This window comes from Rhipicephalus sanguineus, chromosome 6 (assembly GCF_013339695.2).
Source record: "Rhipicephalus sanguineus isolate Rsan-2018 chromosome 6, BIME_Rsan_1.4, whole genome shotgun sequence".
Lineage (NCBI taxonomy): Eukaryota > Metazoa > Arthropoda > Arachnida > Ixodida > Ixodidae > Rhipicephalus > Rhipicephalus sanguineus.
Genome location: NC_051181.1, coordinates 125,959,845 through 125,981,399, shown reverse-complemented (window position 1 = coordinate 125,981,399; position 21,555 = coordinate 125,959,845). Strand labels below are relative to the sequence as shown.

General features: G+C 46.5%; 1 protein-coding gene across 1 annotated transcript; it reads left to right on the top strand.

Annotated features, from left to right (window-relative positions):
• Window positions 1-83: 83 nt before the first annotated feature.
• LOC119396361 (uncharacterized) lies at window positions 84-19,410 on the top strand. Its single transcript, XM_049417064.1, has 9 exons — window positions 84-234; window positions 452-596; window positions 11,917-12,047; window positions 13,902-14,174; window positions 14,829-14,987; window positions 15,708-15,849; window positions 16,563-16,647; window positions 17,501-17,720; window positions 19,256-19,410. The coding sequence occupies exons 4-9, from the start codon at window positions 14,029-14,031 to the stop codon at window positions 19,281-19,283; spliced, it is 780 nt and encodes a 259-aa protein (XP_049273021.1). The 5' UTR covers window positions 84-234; window positions 452-596; window positions 11,917-12,047; window positions 13,902-14,028; the 3' UTR covers window positions 19,284-19,410.
• Window positions 19,411-21,555: the final 2,145 nt, after the last annotated feature.

Sequence of the window (21,555 nt, the reverse complement as noted above, 5' to 3'; positions counted from 1 at the left end):
GCCTAAAAACCCTAAAACACATGTAACTGTTTCTAGTTCCGCGCGAGTAATGCGATTATAAGCTCAATCGGAAGCAAGGGCGCATCGGCATCAGCGGCTGGTCTTGTTTTAGTTCGCGTTTGAAGTCTCGATTTCGCAAGTGTTTCCAAATTTAGAGGAATTATGAGCATGAAAGTCGACTCCAGCGAATGCTAAGTGAAGATAGATTTCGACGACGACGGCGTCATACTGCCGGTAAAGTTGATCGCGATCCTGTGAAACAGTTTCAGTTCGCATTCCGCGATTCGATCGTGGGTCACTCAAAACACTGCGCGATTGTCAAAGCGCACGTTTTCAGCCGCGTTTTTTTGCTGAGTTTGATTGAGACCTCAGGGGTGTTGTTGCATTTCACGGGCGCACGATTAGCCGCGTGACTGGTAGTGATCACTACATGGTTTCATTTGTCTTTCAGAATTCGCCGTTGTACGCTCACCTCACCGAAGCCGGTTTTGAGCTTCCCGACACGGAGGTTGCGTTTGCGCAGACTTCTGATGATCGGCGTCCAACCCTGAAAAAAAACGTGTCACCTGCCCCGTTCCAAGATACTCTCTTTCCTGGTACGCTAGAAATCATGTACTATATAGTCGCTGTGGCTTTTGTGTGTATCCTCTCAAATCACAATAACAAACGCCTTGCGTTGTAGATCGCAAGTTGAGCAGAGTACGTATTACTTTCCGAAATTCGCTCTCTTGGTGTTCAATTCTTGCGACAAGGTGTCATGGCCAGCTTCGAGCGCGATCGGCATCGAATTTTTCTTGATCGCAATTTGCTCCCTTCCGTTTCTTGAACACATAAGCCTGTAGCGATCAAGAAATGCAATCCCGATCTGGCTCTGTCCCAGTCTAATGCGCACCCTGTAACAACCGTATTGCAAACGTATGTACATCGCATATGCGTTTTAGTGAGCTCTGCTTTTTGAGGAGGTGTCATGAGTAAGAGCCCCTCGGAGGCAAAAAGATGACGAAGAAGTCCTCAAGACATTCGAAGCGGCACGAGCGCGTGCTTGGAATATTCCACAGAGCTCGAGGCACGCAAACCGAGCTATGAAGGAGGACGAAGAGCAATGAGCTGGGATTGTCTTCGTGATACCGACTACGGATACCAACTTTTTTTTTCCTTTTTATTATTAAATATATATTTTTTCAATCGTTATCCTGCGGCTTTGTTAACTTCTTAACTCTTTCCTTTTTTATTTCCATCGCGTTTCGTGCTTATTTTTTGCTTTTTGAAGTTTCATATATAATTGTCAGTGTGGCCAATCCCCCTCGTGGGTATGTGCCAGTCTCCTCAGGGCAAACAAACAAACAAACAAATCTTCGTGGGCTCGGCGAAGGAAGGTCGCATCGCCAGCAGACGCACTGGCGACGGCAGCGACGGGCGTTCGGGTCTGCGGCCGGTGACGCGGGCGTCCCGAGGTGAGGCCGGCGAGATCGACGACGTTCGAGCAAGGCACCTCGGCGATGCAGTGACCGCGCCCCGCAAGTACGCACGTTCCCGGCGCAAGACCCCTTCCGAAGCAAGCCACCGAAGGCAGTCCCCGGAGGGCCACGTCAGCGATGGAACGCCATGCGGGGCGAAGGAATCGACGGCGACGTTAGGCCTAACGGGTCTAGCAGGCAAGCCTCGGTGGACGACGACCTCTGTTGACAGGTGACGGCTAACTTGTCACACAAGATAGTCGAGGGCGACTCGCGGAGGAGATCGACGGTGACTGGACTTATGCACAACGAGGTCGAAAGCATCAAGTAAGAGCGGCGCAACGAAGTAGCGATCGTGATGATAGGCTTGTGAACCTATGTTAGCAGGAGAGGACCGTGAGAAAGATTTAATGCTTAGATTGAAGAGATGGCTTTGTTTGATAAATGTTGTTTGCCAATAACCGAGTCTTTGACTGAGTCCATCGCGCCGGGCCACCCGAAATTCGTGACAATTGGCGAGCCTGCCAGGATCCAATTTCCTGCCCATTACGGATTTCGGAGCTCTGGCAATGGACTTCGTCAAGATTCTGAGCTTAGCGAGAGACTGAGGTTATTCAAAAGAAGAGGCGTTGGAGTTTCTTGGAATAGAGCACGAAAAGAGAGGGAGCTCGCGCGAAAAGAGCTCGAAGATAGACTCGAGGCAAAACGCGCCCAAGCTCAAGAAGCCTACGCTAGAGATAAGGAGCTGCTAGAACGCAAATCGCGATTGGCTCGAGACACAGCGGGCATTAGACTGGATGAAGGAATGCCCATAGAGGTTCCATCAAGAGCAGTTAGTATGTGTGATGTTCATTGTTGTGCTGCAGTTGAGCAATTGGGTAGCGAGCACGCGTTTAGGGTAAATGAGAGCACTCATTTAAGTAATGAGCTGAAGGAAAAGGCCTCAGATGTTGCCTATAGTTGGAGTAAGGCCACGGTTAGTGAACAGCATGCTGATGTTGTTGAACAGGGCACGGAGGAAGCGAACGCGACGCATCCAGGCAACAAAGGGATAGAACATTGCTATTCGCTGATGTGCATGCCAGTTGAAGGAACAAGAATTCAGCGTTCACGAGATATAATGCCAGATGGTAGCAGGATTAACGGCGTGCTGGAAGCGCATGGTGTTAGATGCTTAAAACTGGACGAAATGGAGACACTACCGAAAGCACCTAAAACTGGTCGTATTTGTCAGCAGAACGCAAGGAGGGGCGCCAAAGTTGCCATGGCAGACGCGTAAGACGAAAAGAAAAGAATGCTCCGAAAACGCGTAAAGTATCTTATAATTACCTGGCTCAAAATAGAGTGGGTCAAGGAACCAGTAACAGACATCTAGGTAGGACGCAGCCTGGGAAAGTGGATCCGAAGAAGCCTCGGCTAATTAAGAGTAGGAACGCAGGCAGCAGCTGTAGGAAGCGTTCTAGACTACATGTGAATAGACGCAGGAAGAAGTTGAAGAAGACGCGGAACGTGAAAAAGCATAGGTTTAAGTAGGTCGTATCGAACTGGTGGCTGCTCTGTGAAAAAAAAAAAATTAAGTGTAATAAGTTATATGCAGAGAAGCGGGTGACTTTATTCTGAATAGTGCTCTGTGAACCATGAATTTCTGAACATTTTTGAACAGTGAAGGCTGCGTATTGTGTGTAGTTCTGCTTTTTGTGAACCGCTGGACATTGGAATGGGTTCAGTGTAGTATTTTGGGATGTGTTTCCGTAAGTGCGTTGTGATGAGCAGTGAGTGAACACAAGTGTGAACACAAGGCAAGCAAAAGGATGTGCGAAGTTACTGAACAAGGCTATGGCAAGCGATAGATGGTGACAAGAAGCAGTTTTTTGAGAAAAAAACTCTTGGAAAAAGGGGGCGTATGTCATGAGTAAGAACCCCTCGGAGGCAAAAAGATGACGAAGAAGTCCTCAAGACATTCGAAGCGGCACGAGCGCATGCTTGGAATATTCCACAGAGCTCGAGGCACGCGAACCGAGCTATGAAGGAGGACGAAGAGCAATGAGCTGGGATTGTCTTCGTGGGCTCGGCGAAGGAAGGTCGCATCGCCAGCAGACGCACTGGCGACGGCAGCGACGGGCGTTCGGGTCTGCGGCCGGTGACGCGGGCGTCCCGAGGTGAGGCCGGCGAGATCGACGACGTTCGAGCAAGGCACCTCGGCGATGCAGTGACCGCGCCCCGCAAGTACGCACGTTCCCGGCGCAAGACCCCTTCCGAAGCAAGCCACCGAAGGCAGTCCCGGAGGGCCACGTCAGCGATGGAACGCCATGCGGGGCGAAGGAATCGACGGCGACGTTAGGCCTAACGGGTCTAGCAGGCAAGCCTCGGTGGACGACGACCTCTGTTGACAGGTGACGGCTAACTTGTCACACAAGATAGTCGAGGGCGACTCGCGGAGGAGATCGACGGTGACTGGACTTATGCACAACGAGGTCGAAAGCATCAAGTAAGAGCGGCGCAACGAAGTAGCGATCGTGATGATAGGCTTGTGAACCTATGTTAGCAGGAGAGGACCGTGAGAAAGATTTAATGCTTAGATTGAAGAGATGGCTTTGTTTGATAAATGTTGTTTGCCAATAACCGAGTCTTTGACTGAGTCCATCGCACCGGGCCACCCGAAATTCGTGACAATTGGCGAGCCTGCCAGGATCCAATTTCCTGCCCATTACGGATTTCGGAGCTCTGGCAATGGACTTCGTCAAGATTCTGAGCTTAGCGAGAGACTGAGGTTATTCAAAAGAAGAGGCGTTGGAGTTTCTTGGAATAGAGCACGAAAAGAGAGGGAGCTCGCGCGAAAAGAGCTCGAAGATAGACTCGAGGCAAAACGCGCCCAAGCTCAAGAAGCCTACGCTAGAGATAAGGAGCTGCTAGAACGCAAATCGCGATTGGCTCGAGACACAGCGGGCATTAGACTGGATGAAGGAATGCCCATAGAGGTTCCATCAAGAGCAGTTAGTATGTGTGATGTTCATTGTTGTGCTGCAGTTGAGCAATTGGGTAGCGAGCACGCGTTTAGGGTAAATGAGAGCACTCATTTAAGTAATGAGCTGAAGGAAAAGGCCTCAGATGTTGCCTATAGTTGGAGTAAGGCCACGGTTAGTGAACAGCATGCTGATGTTGTTGAACAGGGCACGGAGGAAGCGAACGCGACGCATCCAGGCAACAAAGGGATAGAACATTGCTATTCGCTGATGTGCATGCCAGTTGAAGGAACAAGAATTCAGCGTTCACGAGATATAATGCCAGATGGTAGCAGGATTAACGGCGTGCTGGAAGCGCATGGTGTTAGATGCTTAAAACTGGACGAAATGGAGACACTACCGAAAGCACCTAAAACTGGTCGTATTTGTCAGCAGAACGCAAGGAGGGGCGCCAAAGTTGCCAATGGCAGACGCGTAAGACGAAAAGAAAAGAATGCTCCGAAAACGCGTAAAGTATCTTATAATTACCTGGCTCAAAATAGAGTGGGTCAAGGAACCAGTAACAGACATCTAGGTAGGACGCAGCCTGGGAAAGTGGATCCGAAGAAGCCTCGGCTAATTAAGAGTAGGAACGCAGGCAGCAGCTGTAGGAAGCGTTCTAGACTACATGTGAATAGACGCAGGAAGAAGTTGAAGAAGACGCGGAACGTGAAAAAGCATAGGTTTAAGTAGGTCGTATCGAACTGGTGGCTGCTCTGTGAAAAAAAAAAATTAAGTGTAATAAGTTATATGCAGAGAAGCGGGTGACTTTATTCTGAATAGTGCTCTGTGAACCATGAATTTCTGAACATTTTTGAACAGTGAAGGCTGCGTATTGTGTGTAGTTCTGCTTTTTGTGAACCGCTGGACATTGGAATGGGTTCAGTGTAGTATTTTGGGATGTGTTTCCGTAAGTGCGTTGTGATGAGCAGTGAGTGAACACAAGTGTGAACACAAGGCAAGCAAAAGGATGTGCGAAGTTACTGAACAAGGCTATGGCAAGCGATAGATGGTGACAAGAAGCAGTTTTTTGAGAAAAAAACTCTTGGAAAAAGGGGGCGTATGTCATGAGTAAGAACCCCTCGGAGGCAAAAAGATGACGAAGAAGTCCTCAAGACATTCGAAGCGGCACGAGCGCATGCTTGGAATATTCCACAGAGCTCGAGGCACGCGAACCGAGCTATGAAGGAGGACGAAGAGCAATGAGCTGGGATTGTCTTCGTGGGCTCGGCGAAGGAAGGTCGCATCGCCAGCAGACGCACTGGCGACGGCAGCGACGGGCGTTCGGGTCTGCGGCCGGTGACGCGGGCGTCCCGAGGTGAGGCCGGCGAGATCGACGACGTTCGAGCAAGGCACCTCGGCGATGCAGTGACCGCGCCCCGCAAGTACGCACGTTCCCGGCGCAAGACCCCTTCCGAAGCAAGCCACCGAAGGCAGTCCCCGGAGGGCCACGTCAGCGATGGAACGCCATGCGGGGCGAAGGAATCGACGGCGACGTTAGGCCTAACGGGTCTAGCAGGCAAGCCTCGGTGGACGACGACCTCTGTTGACAGGTGACGGCTAACTTGTCACACAAGATAGTCGAGGGCGACTCGCGGAGGAGATCGACGGTGACTGGACTTATGCACAACGAGGTCGAAAGCATCAAGTAAGAGCGGCGCAACGAAGTAGCGATCGTGATGATAGGCTTGTGAACCTATGTTAGCAGGAGAGGACCGTGAGAAAGATTTAATGCTTAGATTGAAGAGATGGCTTTGTTTGATAAATGTTGTTTGCCAATAACCGAGTCTTTGACTGAGTCCATCGCACCGGGCCACCCGAAATTCGTGACAATTGGCGAGCCTGCCAGGATCCAATTTCCTGCCCATTACGGATTTCGGAGCTCTGGCAATGGACTTCGTCAAGATTCTGAGCTTAGCGAGAGACTGAGGTTATTCAAAAGAAGAGGCGTTGGAGTTTCTTGGAATAGAGCACGAAAAGAGAGGGAGCTCGCGCGAAAAGAGCTCGAAGATAGACTCGAGGCAAAACGCGCCCAAGCTCAAGAAGCCTACGCTAGAGATAAGGAGCTGCTAGAACGCAAATCGCGATTGGCTCGAGACACAGCGGGCATTAGACTGGATGAAGGAATGCCCATAGAGGTTCCATCAAGAGCAGTTAGTATGTGTGATGTTCATTGTTGTGCTGCAGTTGAGCAATTGGGTAGCGAGCACGCGTTTAGGGTAAATGAGAGCACTCATTTAAGTAATGAGCTGAAGGAAAAGGCCTCAGATGTTGCCTATAGTTGGAGTAAGGCCACGGTTAGTGAACAGCATGCTGATGTTGTTGAACAGGGCACGGAGGAAGCGAACGCGACGCATCCAGGCAACAAAGGGATAGAACATTGCTATTCGCTGATGTGCATGCCAGTTGAAGGAACAAGAATTCAGCGTTCACGAGATATAATGCCAGATGGTAGCAGGATTAACGGCGTGCTGGAAGCGCATGGTGTTAGATGCTTAAAACTGGACGAAATGGAGACACTACCGAAAGCACCTAAAACTGGTCGTATTTGTCAGCAGAACGCAAGGAGGGGCGCCAAAGTTGCCAATGGCAGACGCGTAAGACGAAAAGAAAAGAATGCTCCGAAAACGCGTAAAGTATCTTATAATTACCTGGCTCAAAATAGAGTGGGTCAAGGAACCAGTAACAGACATCTAGGTAGGACGCAGCCTGGGAAAGTGGATCCGAAGAAGCCTCGGCTAATTAAGAGTAGGAACGCAGGCAGCAGCTGTAGGAAGCGTTCTAGACTACATGTGAATAGACGCAGGAAGAAGTTGAAGAAGACGCGGAACGTGAAAAAGCATAGGTTTAAGTAGGTCGTATCGAACTGGTGGCTGCTCTGTGAAAAAAAAAAAATTAAGTGTAATAAGTTATATGCAGAGAAGCGGGTGACTTTATTCTGAAGTAGTGCTCTGTGAACCATGAATTTCTGAACATTTTTGAACAGTGAAGGCTGCGTATTGTGTGTAGTTCTGCTTTTTGTGAACCGCTGGACATTGGAATGGGTTCAGTGTAGTATTTTGGGATGTGTTTCCGTAAGTGCGTTGTGATGAGCAGTGAGTGAACACAAGTGTGAACACAAGGCAAGCAAAAGGATGTGCGAAGTTACTGAACAAGGCTATGGCAAGCGATAGATGGTGACAAGAAGCAGTTTTTTGAGAAAAAAACTCTTGGAAAAGGGGGCGTATGTCATGAGTAAGAACCCCTCGGAGGCAAAAAGATGACGAAGAAGTCCTCAAGACATTCGAAGCGGCACGAGCGCATGCTTGGAATATTCCACAGAGCTCGAGGCACGCGAACCGAGCTATGAAGGAGGACGAAGAGCAATGAGCTGGGATTGTCTTCGTGGGCTCGGCGAAGGAAGGTCGCATCGCCAGCAGACGCACTGGCGACGGCAGCGACGGGCGTTCGGGTCTGCGGCCGGTGACGGGGCGTCCCGAGGTGAGGCCGGCGAGATCGACGACGTTCGAGCAACTGGCACCTCGGTGATGCAGTGACCGCGCCCCGCAAGTAGCACGTGATCCCGGCGCAAGACCCCTTCCGAGCAAGCCACCGAAGGAACAGTCCCCGGAGGTGATGGAACAGCAGGCGATGGAACCAGCAGGCCAAGGAACCGGCGAGTAGGCTAACGGTTCCAGCGCAAGCCTCGGTGGACCCCTCTTGTTGACAGGTGAGGCTAACTTGTCACAAAGATCCCACTCGCGGAGGAGATCGACGGTGACGGACTTATGCACAACGAGGTCGAAAGCATCAAGTATAGAGCGGGCGCAACGAAGTAGCGATCGTGATGATAGGCTTGTGAATCTATGTTAGCAGGACAGAGGACCGTGAGAAAGATTTAATGGCCTTGATTGACAGAGATGGCTTTGTTTGATAAATGTTGTTTGCCAATAACACGAGTCTTTGACGAGTCCATCGCACCGGCAATCACCCGAAAATTCGTGACAATTGGCAGAGACCTGCCAGGATCCAATTTCCTGCCCATTAATTCGGAGCCTGGCAATGGACTTCGGTAGATTTAAACATGTTAGGCTTGCGACCGTGACTGAATGGTTATTCGTCGTTGCTCAGGAGCAGCCGAAAAGCTAGAGAGATTTTCAATTCTCCCTTTCGGAGCGGCAAGACGATGGCTTCGTTGTTTGTCCATAGCGCAATGTTAAGTTGCACGGAGATAAGACTCCTTACACAAACCGGTATGTGTGCTTCGCGCAGACAGGCAAAACGCGTACCCAAGGTGCAATGAACTGCGCTTAGATAAAGCACAGAGCTGGGACAAACGTTCGCTACATATTTGATTGGCTCGAGACACAGCGGGCATTAGACAAATGGAAGAATGAGAGCTGAGGAAATGCCCTCGAGGCACTGTCAAGACGCATTAGTACAGCACCAAAAAGACTCGGTGATATGCTGCTATTGACTCGCACGCTTTCCACAGATGAAACTGAACAAAAACTATAACATGTTAATTAATGCCGCACAGGTTCTGCTAGTAAACTCGCGACTTCGCTGCACTGGCGAGCACACACATGCAAAGAAGGCATCACGACTAGCCGTCATGTGCTGTACGAAGCTACGGCGCTACGCGATGGCATGATAATTTATACGGTGTATTGGCCACCATTGTAATGCTGTTACACGTAAATAAAAAAGACAACTTTTTCACAATGTAGTATTTATATTATAAAGTTGGTCACTATTTAGCAATAGCGTCGGAAAACATCAAGAAAAGATACGAGACTACTGCTCTGACATGTCAACAAAAATGACCTCACTTAGCAATGCCGCGTTCTTTACGGCGGTGTTCGCTTCAGTTCGCTGCTGTCCGATCGTGGCAGCTGAGAATGGTGAATGTTCATAACAATAATAACAAGAAGCTCCTTTTCGCAGGGAAGTAACCGCTATGCCGTGAACACTACCTGTTTGCGCAACGGTTAAGTATGACCAAAATTTAGTTGGACGTTTACATTAGCAATATGAGCCGTGTCGGTCGGACGCACATCTACAGGAAAGGTCGAATAAAATTGCGTTTTTTTTTTCGGCGATATTTTTTGCAACCCTGTCGTACGGGGCACTTTAGATCTCTGTTGTAAAATGTGCACTATGTACAGTGTGATGAAGATTATGATCTTATGAATGCACACCATGCTATGTACGTCACTTGTTATTAGCGCACTGTAATGCAGCTGGAGTTGTTTTTGTACTTTAAGAGAGGAAAATTTTCTGCTAGCACATTATTTCCCAACTGAAAACTGGAAAAAATATCCAGCTGAAAATATGACTTCCCGACTCTGAAAATGCCCTTTCAAGCTAGGAATGGTTCTTATTTCCAGCCAGCTTGGAATGAAAATTCCAAGCCAGAGCGATTTCTAGCTGAAACGATGCTTGAAAGGGGATTTGCAGCTGTTAATTCACACCGATTTCATGTGCATTGCTTGAACCAGTTCAAGCCAACTGAAAACCAGCAGGTTACCTGGTGGTTCCAGCAGCATCCTAGCAGAAAACCAGTATCTTGCTGGAACCAGTACACAGAACCAGTAGGCACCCTGCTGGAACCAGTACAGTCAGCAGGATGCTTGCTGGGACCAGCATAAAACCAGCAAGCACCCTGCTGGAACCAGTAGAGGACCAGTAAGCATCCTGCTGGAACCAGTACAACCAGTAGGAAACCAGCAGCTGTCCTGCTGGTTCCACCAGAAACCAGCACAAACCAGCAGAAAACCAGCAGGAAATTTTCACCTGGGGACGCACTGGCGACGGCAGCGACGGGCGTTCGGGTCTGCGGCCGGTGACGCGGGCGTCCCGAGGTGAGGCCGGCGAGATCGACGACGTTCGAGCAAGGCACCTCGGCGATGCAGTGACCGCGCCCCGCAAGTACGGACGTTCCCGGCGCAAGACCCCTTCCGAAGCAAGCCACCGAAGGCAGTCCCCGGAGGGCCACGTCAGCGATGGAACGCCATATGCGGGGCGAAGGAATCGACGACGACGTTAGGCCTAACGGGTCTAGCAGGCAAGCCTCGGTGGACGACGACCTCTGTTGACAGGCGACGGCTAACTTGTCACACAAGATAGTCGAGGGCGACTCGCGGAGGAGATCGACGGTGACTGGACTTATGCACAACGAGGTCGAAAGCATCAAGTAAGAGCGGCGCAGCGAAGTAGCGATCGTGATGATAGGCTTGTGAACCTATGTTAGCAGGAGAGTACCGTGAGAAAGATTTAATGCTTAGATTGAAGAGATTGTTTAAGTTTGCTTATTGTTGCTTGTCATTTTTGTATATTTGTATACTTTTGGGGTGTCGTGGCTTTGTTTGATAAATGTTGTTTGCCAATAACCGAGTCTTTGACTGAGTCCATCGCACCGGGCCACCCGAAATTCGTGACAGGAGGCCTCCCATGGCAATGGCAACTCATTATTCTAAAGGTTGATAAGTTATGCTGCATCTTCAAGCAGTCTGCTCCTCACCATATTCTAATAGCAGGGCATCTTTTTCTCTCTCAGCTGGATAGAGTTGATGTCACACGTACATTCACTTACGTTATTTTCCAGCCAAATGTCCTCACCCTTTATTCAAGTGGGCTGTGCAAAGCAAAATCAGCAGTTGTACAATCGTTTCACTATTTTGCGAGTATTTCCTGCTTTTCAACATTTTTAACCATCACAATGTTTAGCTTATGCCCACACTACTAGTTTTTTAATGGTATCACCAAGCACGAGTTATATGTATGTTGGCCACAGTTCTGTTTTAATTTTCTTTCTTCCAAAATAAACTTTTTTTACTCAATCACAAACGATTGTTGGTCAATCACATTCAAGGACATCGCTGTCAATAGATGGCAAATAGGGTAACATAGTAGGTGGAATGCCTGTTACACGAGTGAAGCTGTTGTGCCAGAAACTTCCAAAAGTAAAAATTCTAAAAGTGGTACATTGAGAATACAGTCCCAGCTGTACTTGAGTATCTGTGCATGTCACTGTATGCTTGCATTCTTTTTACTGTCATCCACTCAGACAGTACACAGCTGCAGAAATAGCCTTAGTTCAGAAACATGCTCTCCTATTTGATATGTTAAATTCAGTAGGAAGAATAAAATGCCTACGTATTATATCTTGAATGGGGACATTATAAGTTCACATACTCAGAAAAGTTGCAAAAAAATAAAAGATATGGAGAACTTCTGCAGGTTTGCGGCAAGAAATACTTTCAGTACCGAAAATGACTACTATACAATTTTAATCTTTGTATTCACAAAAAATTGTTTGCACAATCTTAATAACCATAGCAAGCAACCTGACATTAAAAGAGTGACAGCACAAGTAGTAACAAAGACTCCACATGGAAGGGTTACTTTTATGATCTCTTTAAAGCAAATTTTGATACGTATATAAAGAAATTGCAAACTTTGTGTTCATCTTTCAGGATGGAGAACCTTTCTTAGAAACCATCCTGGGAAGCCCGTGCCTCGATGAGGAAGACCAACGCTTTCTTAGAAATCTCCTTGAAGCCAGAGATTTGAGTGCAAACAAAGCGAATTTTCAAGGCAGCTTTCTGTGAGTATATTGCCACATTTTCTTCTTTTCCTATTTTCATGTAACTGACCCGTTACACATGTAACTACTGCCTTGTGCGCACCGCGCCTGTATGTCGAACATTCCTGATTATTTTAGATTGTTCTGATAAGCTTGAGCGCAAAATGTGAACAGTAGAGTTTATTCTGGAAGTAACGCGGCCACCAATGTTAAAGCTGGAATCTTCGATGCCACAAGTATAAATGCCAACGTACCGTGCCACTCATCAGATTACCGATGACCGACGTCTGTGCTTGTCACTTTCACTACACTTTGAGTGCTACTTCTTTTACTGGGGACAAGTTCGCCCAATAAAGTGTTTCATCTTTACAGGCTGCATTTCGCTTTCTTCACCGTCACAGCCATGTGACATCTGCGGAAACAATTATAGTTTACAGTGAAGGCCGTTACTTGACAGCAGATTTGCCTCATTTGCAAAGTTTAGCAGAGTCTTGCAGTTCGTTGTCAGTACCGTCATTTCTGTGTCACTTTTGTAGGTCTAGCATGTTTTAGCTTGCATAGATGCCCAAGTAAAATTTTATTGGATGATACATTTTGCTCATTCTTTGTCTTAGCTTATCTTTAATAATTCTTCTCGGGAATTTCGAGAGTTTCTTTTTTTTTGAAACAACAAATGTGGATTATCAACTTCAATGATGAGGAATGACTATGACAAGTTGATGGCACCAAGTGCAAGATAAGTGTTAGAGAAACCGTAAAGTTCTGTGTCATCATTTACGTGACAGAACCTGCAAAGGAAAGGCAGCAACCAACATGATTAATGAAATGTTGTATGTTCGGCACTTTTTTGTGCCAGCTGCCGCAAAAGTCTCAAGTCTATACTTTGTCACTTGGGTGGAAGATGAATGCTATGAGAAGAATCTTTGTGCGTGCATGCTAAGCTATTGCTTGGGAGTAAATTGTGATCATGAGCAATTACAAAGTGGGTGGAGATGATGCCATGTGCAGGACATAGTAGAAGGAGAATCAAAAACCGCAAAAGCGGGGTTAAGCAAGCAATCTTTCATTCGAGAATATGGACACCCTGCTTCACGAAGTGGAATGATACTTGGCTCGCAGGTTCAGGGCAGCATCATCTACAGATTAAGAACGTTTTCTCATCATCTTACGCATGAACCATCCCTCAGGCTTGGTGGGAAAACATCCCGAGGATAGCAAACACTTCTATAAACATCTCAGCCAAATCTTGTATTCGTGCTGACAAGGAGAGTTTACAAGTGGAGTGCGAAGTTGCCATTTTCTCAGGCACCCTGTTTTCATACAGAGGCCTGTGCTCGCTCTCTTCGGAGATGCTGGTGCCTGCTGTTTGACATCGAACAGCAGGTAGCATGCTATTGGCCAATAGCTAACATAAATCGAGAGTGGCGTTTAGATCAGGTGCGCTCGTTGCCAAGGGGTGCCGCCATGTGCCGGCGCAGCGCTCCACAGTCTGCTAACATTTGACAGTGAGCAACACTCACACATAGGAATCACAATGGGAGGGAGCGATAGCGTTTCATCCCGCTCGCTCAATGTCATGATGCACGCTGACGTAACTTCTTCCCCCATGCCATCCCTCCCTGCTTGCTTCTAGCATGCTTGTAAAGACGAGAGAAGAGAAAGAGCGTGTGACAAACCCCTGCAACTCCACTCGTTCTTGACAGATCCAAGAAATTCTTGCAGCAATCAAACTCCAATACTACTGAGGTTTTTTGATAAATACTTAGGAAGACTGGTTCATTACCCCTTTAAAAGAAAATGTGGTGTCGCTGTGGATCGCTGAAAACTCCGTTCTTGGAAATTTACAGTTGTGGTTCTTTTTTTCTTTCCTCGCAGTACCTACAGCATTGTTGCTGCTGTCGTCGTGTGCCTTGTTGCCAGATGTCTGTCTGCAGAACAACAGAGCAACACCGAAAGCCTGCTTTTGGGGATAGTGGCCTGCGCACTGCTGTTGGTTGCCGGAATGATCCTAGTGAAGTACTGCCTTTTACGTCAGTACCGAGCAAACATTCACAGCCTGCTGTGCACGATGCAAGAAGTGCAAGTCATGATCAGGAAGTGCCTGCAGATTATCCAGGAAGCTGAAGTAGTGGCCCGCGGCTTTACCCTGTGAGCATCTTTGCTGATATTTAACGTAATTTTTTAATGCAAAGTACCCCGTGGGAAGTGAACCGTGGCTTTCAGAAGCAGTTTTTTGGGGTTCACCTAAAAAAAGACATAATTTTCGGGGCCAGAATTGGGAAAAATACCAGTAGTGAAGATAGGTAGAATCTATAATCAAAATTGTATGTATGACTATAGATAATAGTTCACATTTCGTGCCACTTATTATCTGTCACGTGGTATCCAAATGACTAACAGTGGCTGAACAGTGTGTTTTCGCTGGGACTTCAAATACAGGCCCCCATGTTGAACCATTGCTTACTGAAACATTTGTTTCAATATTATATTGAACCTTAAAGAACCTTCATGTTCCCAACTTGTTGGGCATACAACCGAGTACTGCGATAGATGAATGTGTGGTTGAGGACATATGTGCTTGACATTTCTAAACTAGCATTGTCCACTCCTGTCCACTAGCCCAGTAGACTAGAATAGTCAAGTGCAACCAGCACCCATTCTTCCTTGAACTATGCACTGCAGATTTACTGTGCGTTGAGAAGTAACCTTGACTGTTTGGTGTGTAACATGAACAGCGTTTACATGATTATGGCAGCCTGGTTCTAAGTGGGATTTCCAGAACATGGCTTGACTATGTTTCAGGGCTTCTCACAATGTGCCTGTTCACCGAATCGAGATGAACATGCTCATGCCAAACTTGGATCCTCAGAGACAGTGCCCCGAGCTACGGAAGTCTGTGTTCCTGTGGACCCGAGAGCTCTTCCTCATCAGAAAGAGTGCCACTTTGGAAGCCATTGAGTCATATCCTTTCGATAGAATCATTTCTGTGGATTGTACCGGAATCATTTTCTACTAGTACTCCATTCAGGGATACAAACGAACATACCGTACGCACTCGTGCAAGGGCCGCACTTTTTTTCAGCGATTTTGATGGGGTGCGGCTTTTCCACGGAAGTGTGATATTTTTGTTCAATTTTCTATCCACGCATGGAAAAACCTATTTAATCGTGCCATATATACCTAACAATGGGATATCTGGCATCTAGCTGCGGACATCCTCGCTAGATGTCTTCATCGGTGTTGCTTCTTCATCGGATCAGTGGCGCCGGCGAGAAAAACGACAAGATCTTTCAGATAGTGCCGTGCGCCCGAAGCTCACAGATAGCGCCGCGTGACGAAGCCACGGGACAGCTAGTGCCATCTGGTGGCTCTCACAAAATGCGCCATATGCGAGATGCGACGACGCTGTTGTTTGGTGGCGAGATTTTTTTTTTTTTTTTCAAAATTTGGACTGCCAAGTTGGGGAGGAGCGGCCCTTACATGAGCGCGGCCCTTAGTCGAGTGTATACGGTATTCTGAATTGATGCTGGTGATGCTAAGCAGAGTGTGAGTGAGTCTGAATCTGATTGAGCCGTAAACAAGAAATATTACTAATAGTCTGAGTGAGTTCAGTTTGTTTTGCCAGCCTGTGTGCGCAGCTGCGGTGCAGTATTGAAGACCTTAACCATGCTGTCAGTACACTGTTCCACTTGAAGGTGAACTCTACGTGAGCACCATCTACCTGGCATACACAGCACCTGAAGATGTCAGTGCAGAGCTTTTTGCACCACTTGGCAAAGCCCTTGAAGAAGGAACTGAAAATTTCTTTCTCTCATCTCTCAAGGTAACGTGTGCTGCTAGACTATTGCTGCTTCAGTCTTGGCATGAACAACTCCTTTAGTTTGCTAATTACGAGTTCCCTGTCGATACCACTGCTCTTTAAAGAATTCGTGTTTTTGGTATAGAAAACGTAGATGCAGCGGGAGGAGCAAAATGGACAGCACAAGCATTTCATTTGGCCGCTCCTCTCTGTGCCTACGTCATCTAAATCCGAATATTCCAGCAACGAATCATTACAAACTGGTTCAGCTTTCTCTCATTCCATAAATTAACATGACATTCATTATCATACCTGCTAGGCCTTTCGAATTCCCTATAATGTTTACGAATTTGGGTTTATATTCAGCAATTTTAGAAACATTTTCTCCCAGTTTTATGGGAAATGAATTCTATTCACAAAATGTGTTTTTCCATATCCTTGGAAATGTTGCAATTGCGAAACGGCCTGCTTAGAGCAACCTTATCCAGTCAAGTTCCTGAAGCAAGCAAAATATGCATTAGAAAGTCACTGAAATAGTTTTCATAGTGTTGTTTTTTGTGTGTCTTGTTATTTTGTGCTGTCCAAAGTTTGCTGCTGCTTTCCTGCATTGTGTAGAGATAAAAATGCTGCTAATAGCCCACATGTGTATCACCAGATCGGAATGATATGTAGAATACTATACAGCAAGTGCTGAAAAGATGCAGCTTAAAATGTATCAACGCTGTCTATCCACGCAGGCGATGCTGTATCTCATGCACATTCAGCACTCCGAGTTTCTTCGGAGGCTGTCGCTTTCTTTGATGCCGGGAATCAAGAAAAGCTGTGAGTAGTGCTACTTCGGTCATTTATTGTTGCAGCTTGGACCCTTGCCGTTGCAAGCGATAATGCATTTGAAGCATCTGTCAAAATATTCAATTATTTTAGTACAGTTACTATTATAGTATGTTACGGCACTTGTGCAAGATCTAGGGAGCAACTCTCAAACTGTCCATCTAGTGGACGTTGCGACGGAGCGCATTCAGTTACTCGAAAAAGCAGCAAGCCGTGACATCACTGCACTCTTGACCACATCGACACACCGCACCTGCACAGCAAACTCAGCTTTAGAAGAAAGGAAGTTGACATGTCTGTCCTTGCATATGAGCCTGTCCCAGATACCTGCGAATGGTACAGGAAGTGCGTGCCAACCTCCACAGGTGCTTTCAATGGGAGGTCGAATTAAACCTAATTCAAGGGCTAACGTGATCATGGAATCAGAGCTAATGCATGGCCTCCGAGATACATACAGACAAAAGTAGGTCTCAGGAGGCTGCATTCACCATGGTGAAGAGCATTCCATTCCTCTCAATCATGTAGAGAGTTGGAAAAGCTCCATGACGTCAAAATGATGTTGAGGAAGAAGAACCTGAAATTGGGGGCACGCTGCTCGTCAAGCTCCGGCCAGTAAACAGTGGCTGAAATGGACAGTCCACTAAATGGACAGTTCTATAATAGCTCCACTAGTCTACGTCATCTAGACTCATGTCTTCTTTCTCTCTCTCTCTCTTACTCCCCTATTCCCTTCACCAAATTTAGGCTAGAAAACTGGACAAAGTCTAGTGAACCGACTTCCCTCTACGCAATCTACTGAATCGGTCAAAAGTTATGTCTGACTTGATCACTGCTGCGTTTGCAGGTCTCTTTGATGCCCTGTCACTGAAGACAATCGTTACCGATCTCAGAGCCAGCATTCAGGCGCAGATGAGGAACTTCTGCAATGCCTACCAGTTCTACAAGAGCAGCCAGGTGAGGGAGGAACTAGAGAGCAGGCCACTGCGGTCGCTGCGTGCGACACCCCACGAGCTACACATGGCCACTCATAGCTTGGGGCTCCATTTGATGGCAGCCTTGAAACGGTAATATTTCTTTTTTTTTAGATGTATAATAGACCAGCATAAGAATATAACAGCTCCTCATCTTACACCTTAGTGACTGCAGGGCAGGTATTGCAGTTTAACATGTTAATGGCTTTAAAGAGTTCAAATAGAACCTTTTTCTCCATATAAATTGTTGCTCCAATACTTTGTGTCCAAGCAATGAATGTTGAACAGCACTGTGTAGCACTTAGATCTACAAATTGTACTTATGAGAGATTTCTGTGTGGCCTCTGTATACACATGATATTGCCTGCAAAGCTAGTCCTTCCTCGACACGGCTGCACTTTCATGATTTTACGATATTAGGCCTCTTTACAGCTGTGTTACATTCTTCGTTCTTCTTTCTACTTGCCCTTACGATATTTTTAATCTCTATTTATATTTTATGCAATTTTATAGCAGCCAGTTTCGGGCCTTTCTATACTAGTCGTGTTACATTTTTTCGTTGTACATCATTGCTCACTGCTAGCTTAAAAATTGGCCACGTATCTGCGTGCTACGCTTTAAATGTCGTCGAAAGACGATAGTCTTCTGCCGGCCGTTTTTTTTTTCTGCTGGCCGTTTCAGCACAGCCTAAGAAACACTAGGGTCTTTAGAATTACATATCTATGTATTTTATAGTAAAGGAACGCACCACCTAATACTTACGTATTGATGTTGCACCTCAGATATGCATAATATTTGCTTGTTCACAAGTATGAACGCAGCTACCATTTCAAGATGGCTGGGCGTTCAGCGAGTGCTTAAACTTTGGACGTCCAGGCTGAAATTGAAACGTGTGACAGAAAGACAGACAGACAGACAGACCAAAATTTCTGCGTTTAGGTTCCCAAAATTTCTGTGTTTAAATTTCTGCGTTTAAGTTCCCAAGAAAGACTATCGTCTTTAAAATCATAGCCACTGTGTTCTTTAGCCACACTTGACCCTTGCACTAGTAAAAACCTTACGTCATACACGGCTGCGCCCTTATCCTTTGACCACTTGTGTTCTCACTGCGAAATCTAAACCGGGTAATTAGCTGGATATTGAACTATAAGACTTGAGCCTCACTTCTAATTACGTAACTAAATGAATCGAACAGGCATGTAGGCTAAGGAAGGCATAGGGGGCATTAGTTGCTGTCTTTAACTATAGTAATAATCACATAAATTGAAAGGAATGAAAGTGGACAAAAAATCACCCTTTTCTTCGGTTGGATCCGAACCCACAACACTCGTAAGTTGTCAGTTCGAATCCCACCAATGGAAAGGGTAATTTTTCTTTTTTTTTTTTAAATAACATCCTAATTACCACACTACAGTTAAAGACAACAATGTCCCCTATACTTTTCTTGGCGTAATTGTCTGTTGGAGCTTTGTGCAGAGGTGGTGTCGTACCCAATGAAATGTAAACTGAGGGGCAATTATTAGTTTAAAACTTTTTGTCTGTTGGATTCACTTGGTTGTGTCTTACAAAGCAACGAGCCCCCCAAAAAAATTCCGCTTCTTTCTTTCACTTCTAACTACATGTCGCAGTACCCAGGCAGTCGAAAGCATCACGTAATCCATTGCGGAGGATTCTCAAATTGAGCCGCTGGAAGCCAACGTCAGCTTCCTACTTGCTGAAGTCAAAGCCGAGCTTGCATCAAGCTGCAGCTGCCTTGAAGAGGTCTCCATGCTGTTGGACAAGAAATCAGGTGGGCGGCGACACGAGTCATCGAGGGTTATAAAGTAAAGCTATTCCGTTCTTCTGTCCCGTATCTGCCAACAGTGCTCCGTGTGATTGGTCAAAATGTTCCGTGTCATGCCCATTGTGTTTGATTGTCACAAGATGCAACAAAAGCCACAGAAACGCCCCATCACATTTGTACGCTGAACAGGACATTAAAGGAGTACTGACACGAAAATTTTCAGTTGTAGCTTTTCCTTTTTTGCGTCAAGTGAAAGACCCAAATCCTGAAGAGCTCAAAAAATGTACTGGTAAGCGTGCGAGTGCCCTGAAAAACTAATTACAACATGTTCTTAAAAGGCAGTTTCTGTTCGTACTGTATCCTGTCGTCACAACATGGTATGAACTTCTCGGCACGTGCTCGCGCAAGATATCGTGACGTTTTCACGGCCACTCCGCTGCATGGCTCTGTTGGTGACGCACAAGCAGCCATCTTGTACGTCTTGGTGCTTGATGTCATCACAACTAGCAATACTGGTGCATGAAGTCACCAGAACTGACACTGTAGCCTGAAGTCACGCTAGTGTTGATGTCAGTGGCTGCGTCGTGTGAAAATTGACTTTAGTATCAAAATAAAATATCTTACCAGCATCTACCCAGCTTCACACTTGCTCTGTATACAGGAGATTTGTATGACGGAGTGAACTCGGCTACGAAAATTAGTGTCAGTATCCTTTAAGAAGCAACTCTTTTTTTGGAATTGCTGGAGGATGCTCCATTCTGAATGGAATAAAAGGCCGGCCGCCCATCATTTGTTCAGGTTCTGGCACTTGGCACATGTAGCTGGTGGCGAGAGTGATCTTATTTGTTCATGATTATGTTTCGCGTGGCGGCATAAGAGCCATCAAGCCTTTCTTTTTCTTTCATAACACAATTCACTACCGTTTTCTGTTTCGTTTTGGAACGGGTACATTTGTTGTCTATTCTGCACATTTACGAGTTTCATTAGTGTAACTTAGTATAACCTCTGCATACTTGTTGTTCTGACATCATGGGTGAGGCCCGAAACTGTTAGACCAATTTGACCAATAAGGCAGGGCTAATGGTGAATTTTGTTTAAAACAATTATGTGACCTTGAACGCAAAACTAGCTGTGCATTGAGGTTTTTGTTTTGTACGTGAAAATGCAAGGATAAGGTCGCCATCGTTATCATCATCTGCCGGTTCCATTGCAGGACGAAGGCCTCTTCCAATAACCTCATAATCTCCAACCCACCCTGCCGTGCACGAGCTGATACCATTCGATGCCCACAAGTTTCTTATTTTCGTCGCTGCACATAACCCTTTGCCGTCAATTGCTGCGCTGGTGAAAGCTAACGTTAGACAATGAATAAAGTGTCCTTCATATCCAAAATATTATTCCTACACACAGTGCTCTGCAATTTAATTAAAATAATATACAGTAATACCTCGTTAACTCGAACTCGCATATCTCGAAAAATCGGCTAAGTCGAAGTTTTCCGCGGTACCGAACCATTTTCCATAGGCGCAATGTATTTATTGCCCTTTTATCTCGAAGTATTTCCGTGCCCACTTTCGGTTATCTCGAAATCTCGACTGAGAATGGAACCAAAACTTCGCCGCCGAACCGTTTCACAAAATACTAGCGGCAAAATGTCATAGGTTTCACAAGGTTCGCGCGAGGCTGCCGCGTTTACGACGAAGTGGCCACTGTTCCCGAAAGTAAAGTCGGAACCTAGCGGCATACCAACTTTGTCGAGCAACCATGTGTCACGTCATGTGACGCTATAGACGTGCACATAAGAAGGCCCTGCAAAATAGCTCGGGTCGTACACGTTTTGTTTACCGTCAGAGATGCGATTTCAGCATGTTATTTACGCAAGACACGTCGCGCGGATTTTTTCGTCGGCCGTGCGATGTGGTGAGGATAACGCCACCAAAGCAAAGCAAGTCACTGATGCTGCAAAGAAAGGTAGCCCTAATCAAAAAAACGAATTTGAGGCTCGAAGTTTCCGGACGTCAAAACGGCGCTGAATGTGTGGCATCGTGCGAGAGGAGCCCCTTCCAGTCACATCGACAGATAAGGCCGATTCTCTGGACTTGGCGGTGGGCTAAACTGATCTAACCTGCAACATCGGCTGGTTTG

What these genes read in the sequence shown, in the direction of transcription:
- LOC119396361 (XM_049417064.1), top strand. Translation starts at nt 14,029, where the DNA reads ATGATCCTAGTGAAGTACTGCCTTTTACGTCAGTACCGAGCAAACATT. An exon ending in ACTTTGGAAGCCATTGAGTC is followed by an intron (nt 14,988 to 15,707) that starts ATATCCTTTCGA and finishes CTGTCAGTACAC; the next exon opens with TGTTCCACTTGAAGGTGAAC. An exon ending in GCCGGGAATCAAGAAAAGCT is followed by an intron (nt 16,648 to 17,500) that starts GTGAGTAGTGCT and finishes CTGCGTTTGCAG; the next exon opens with GTCTCTTTGATGCCCTGTCA.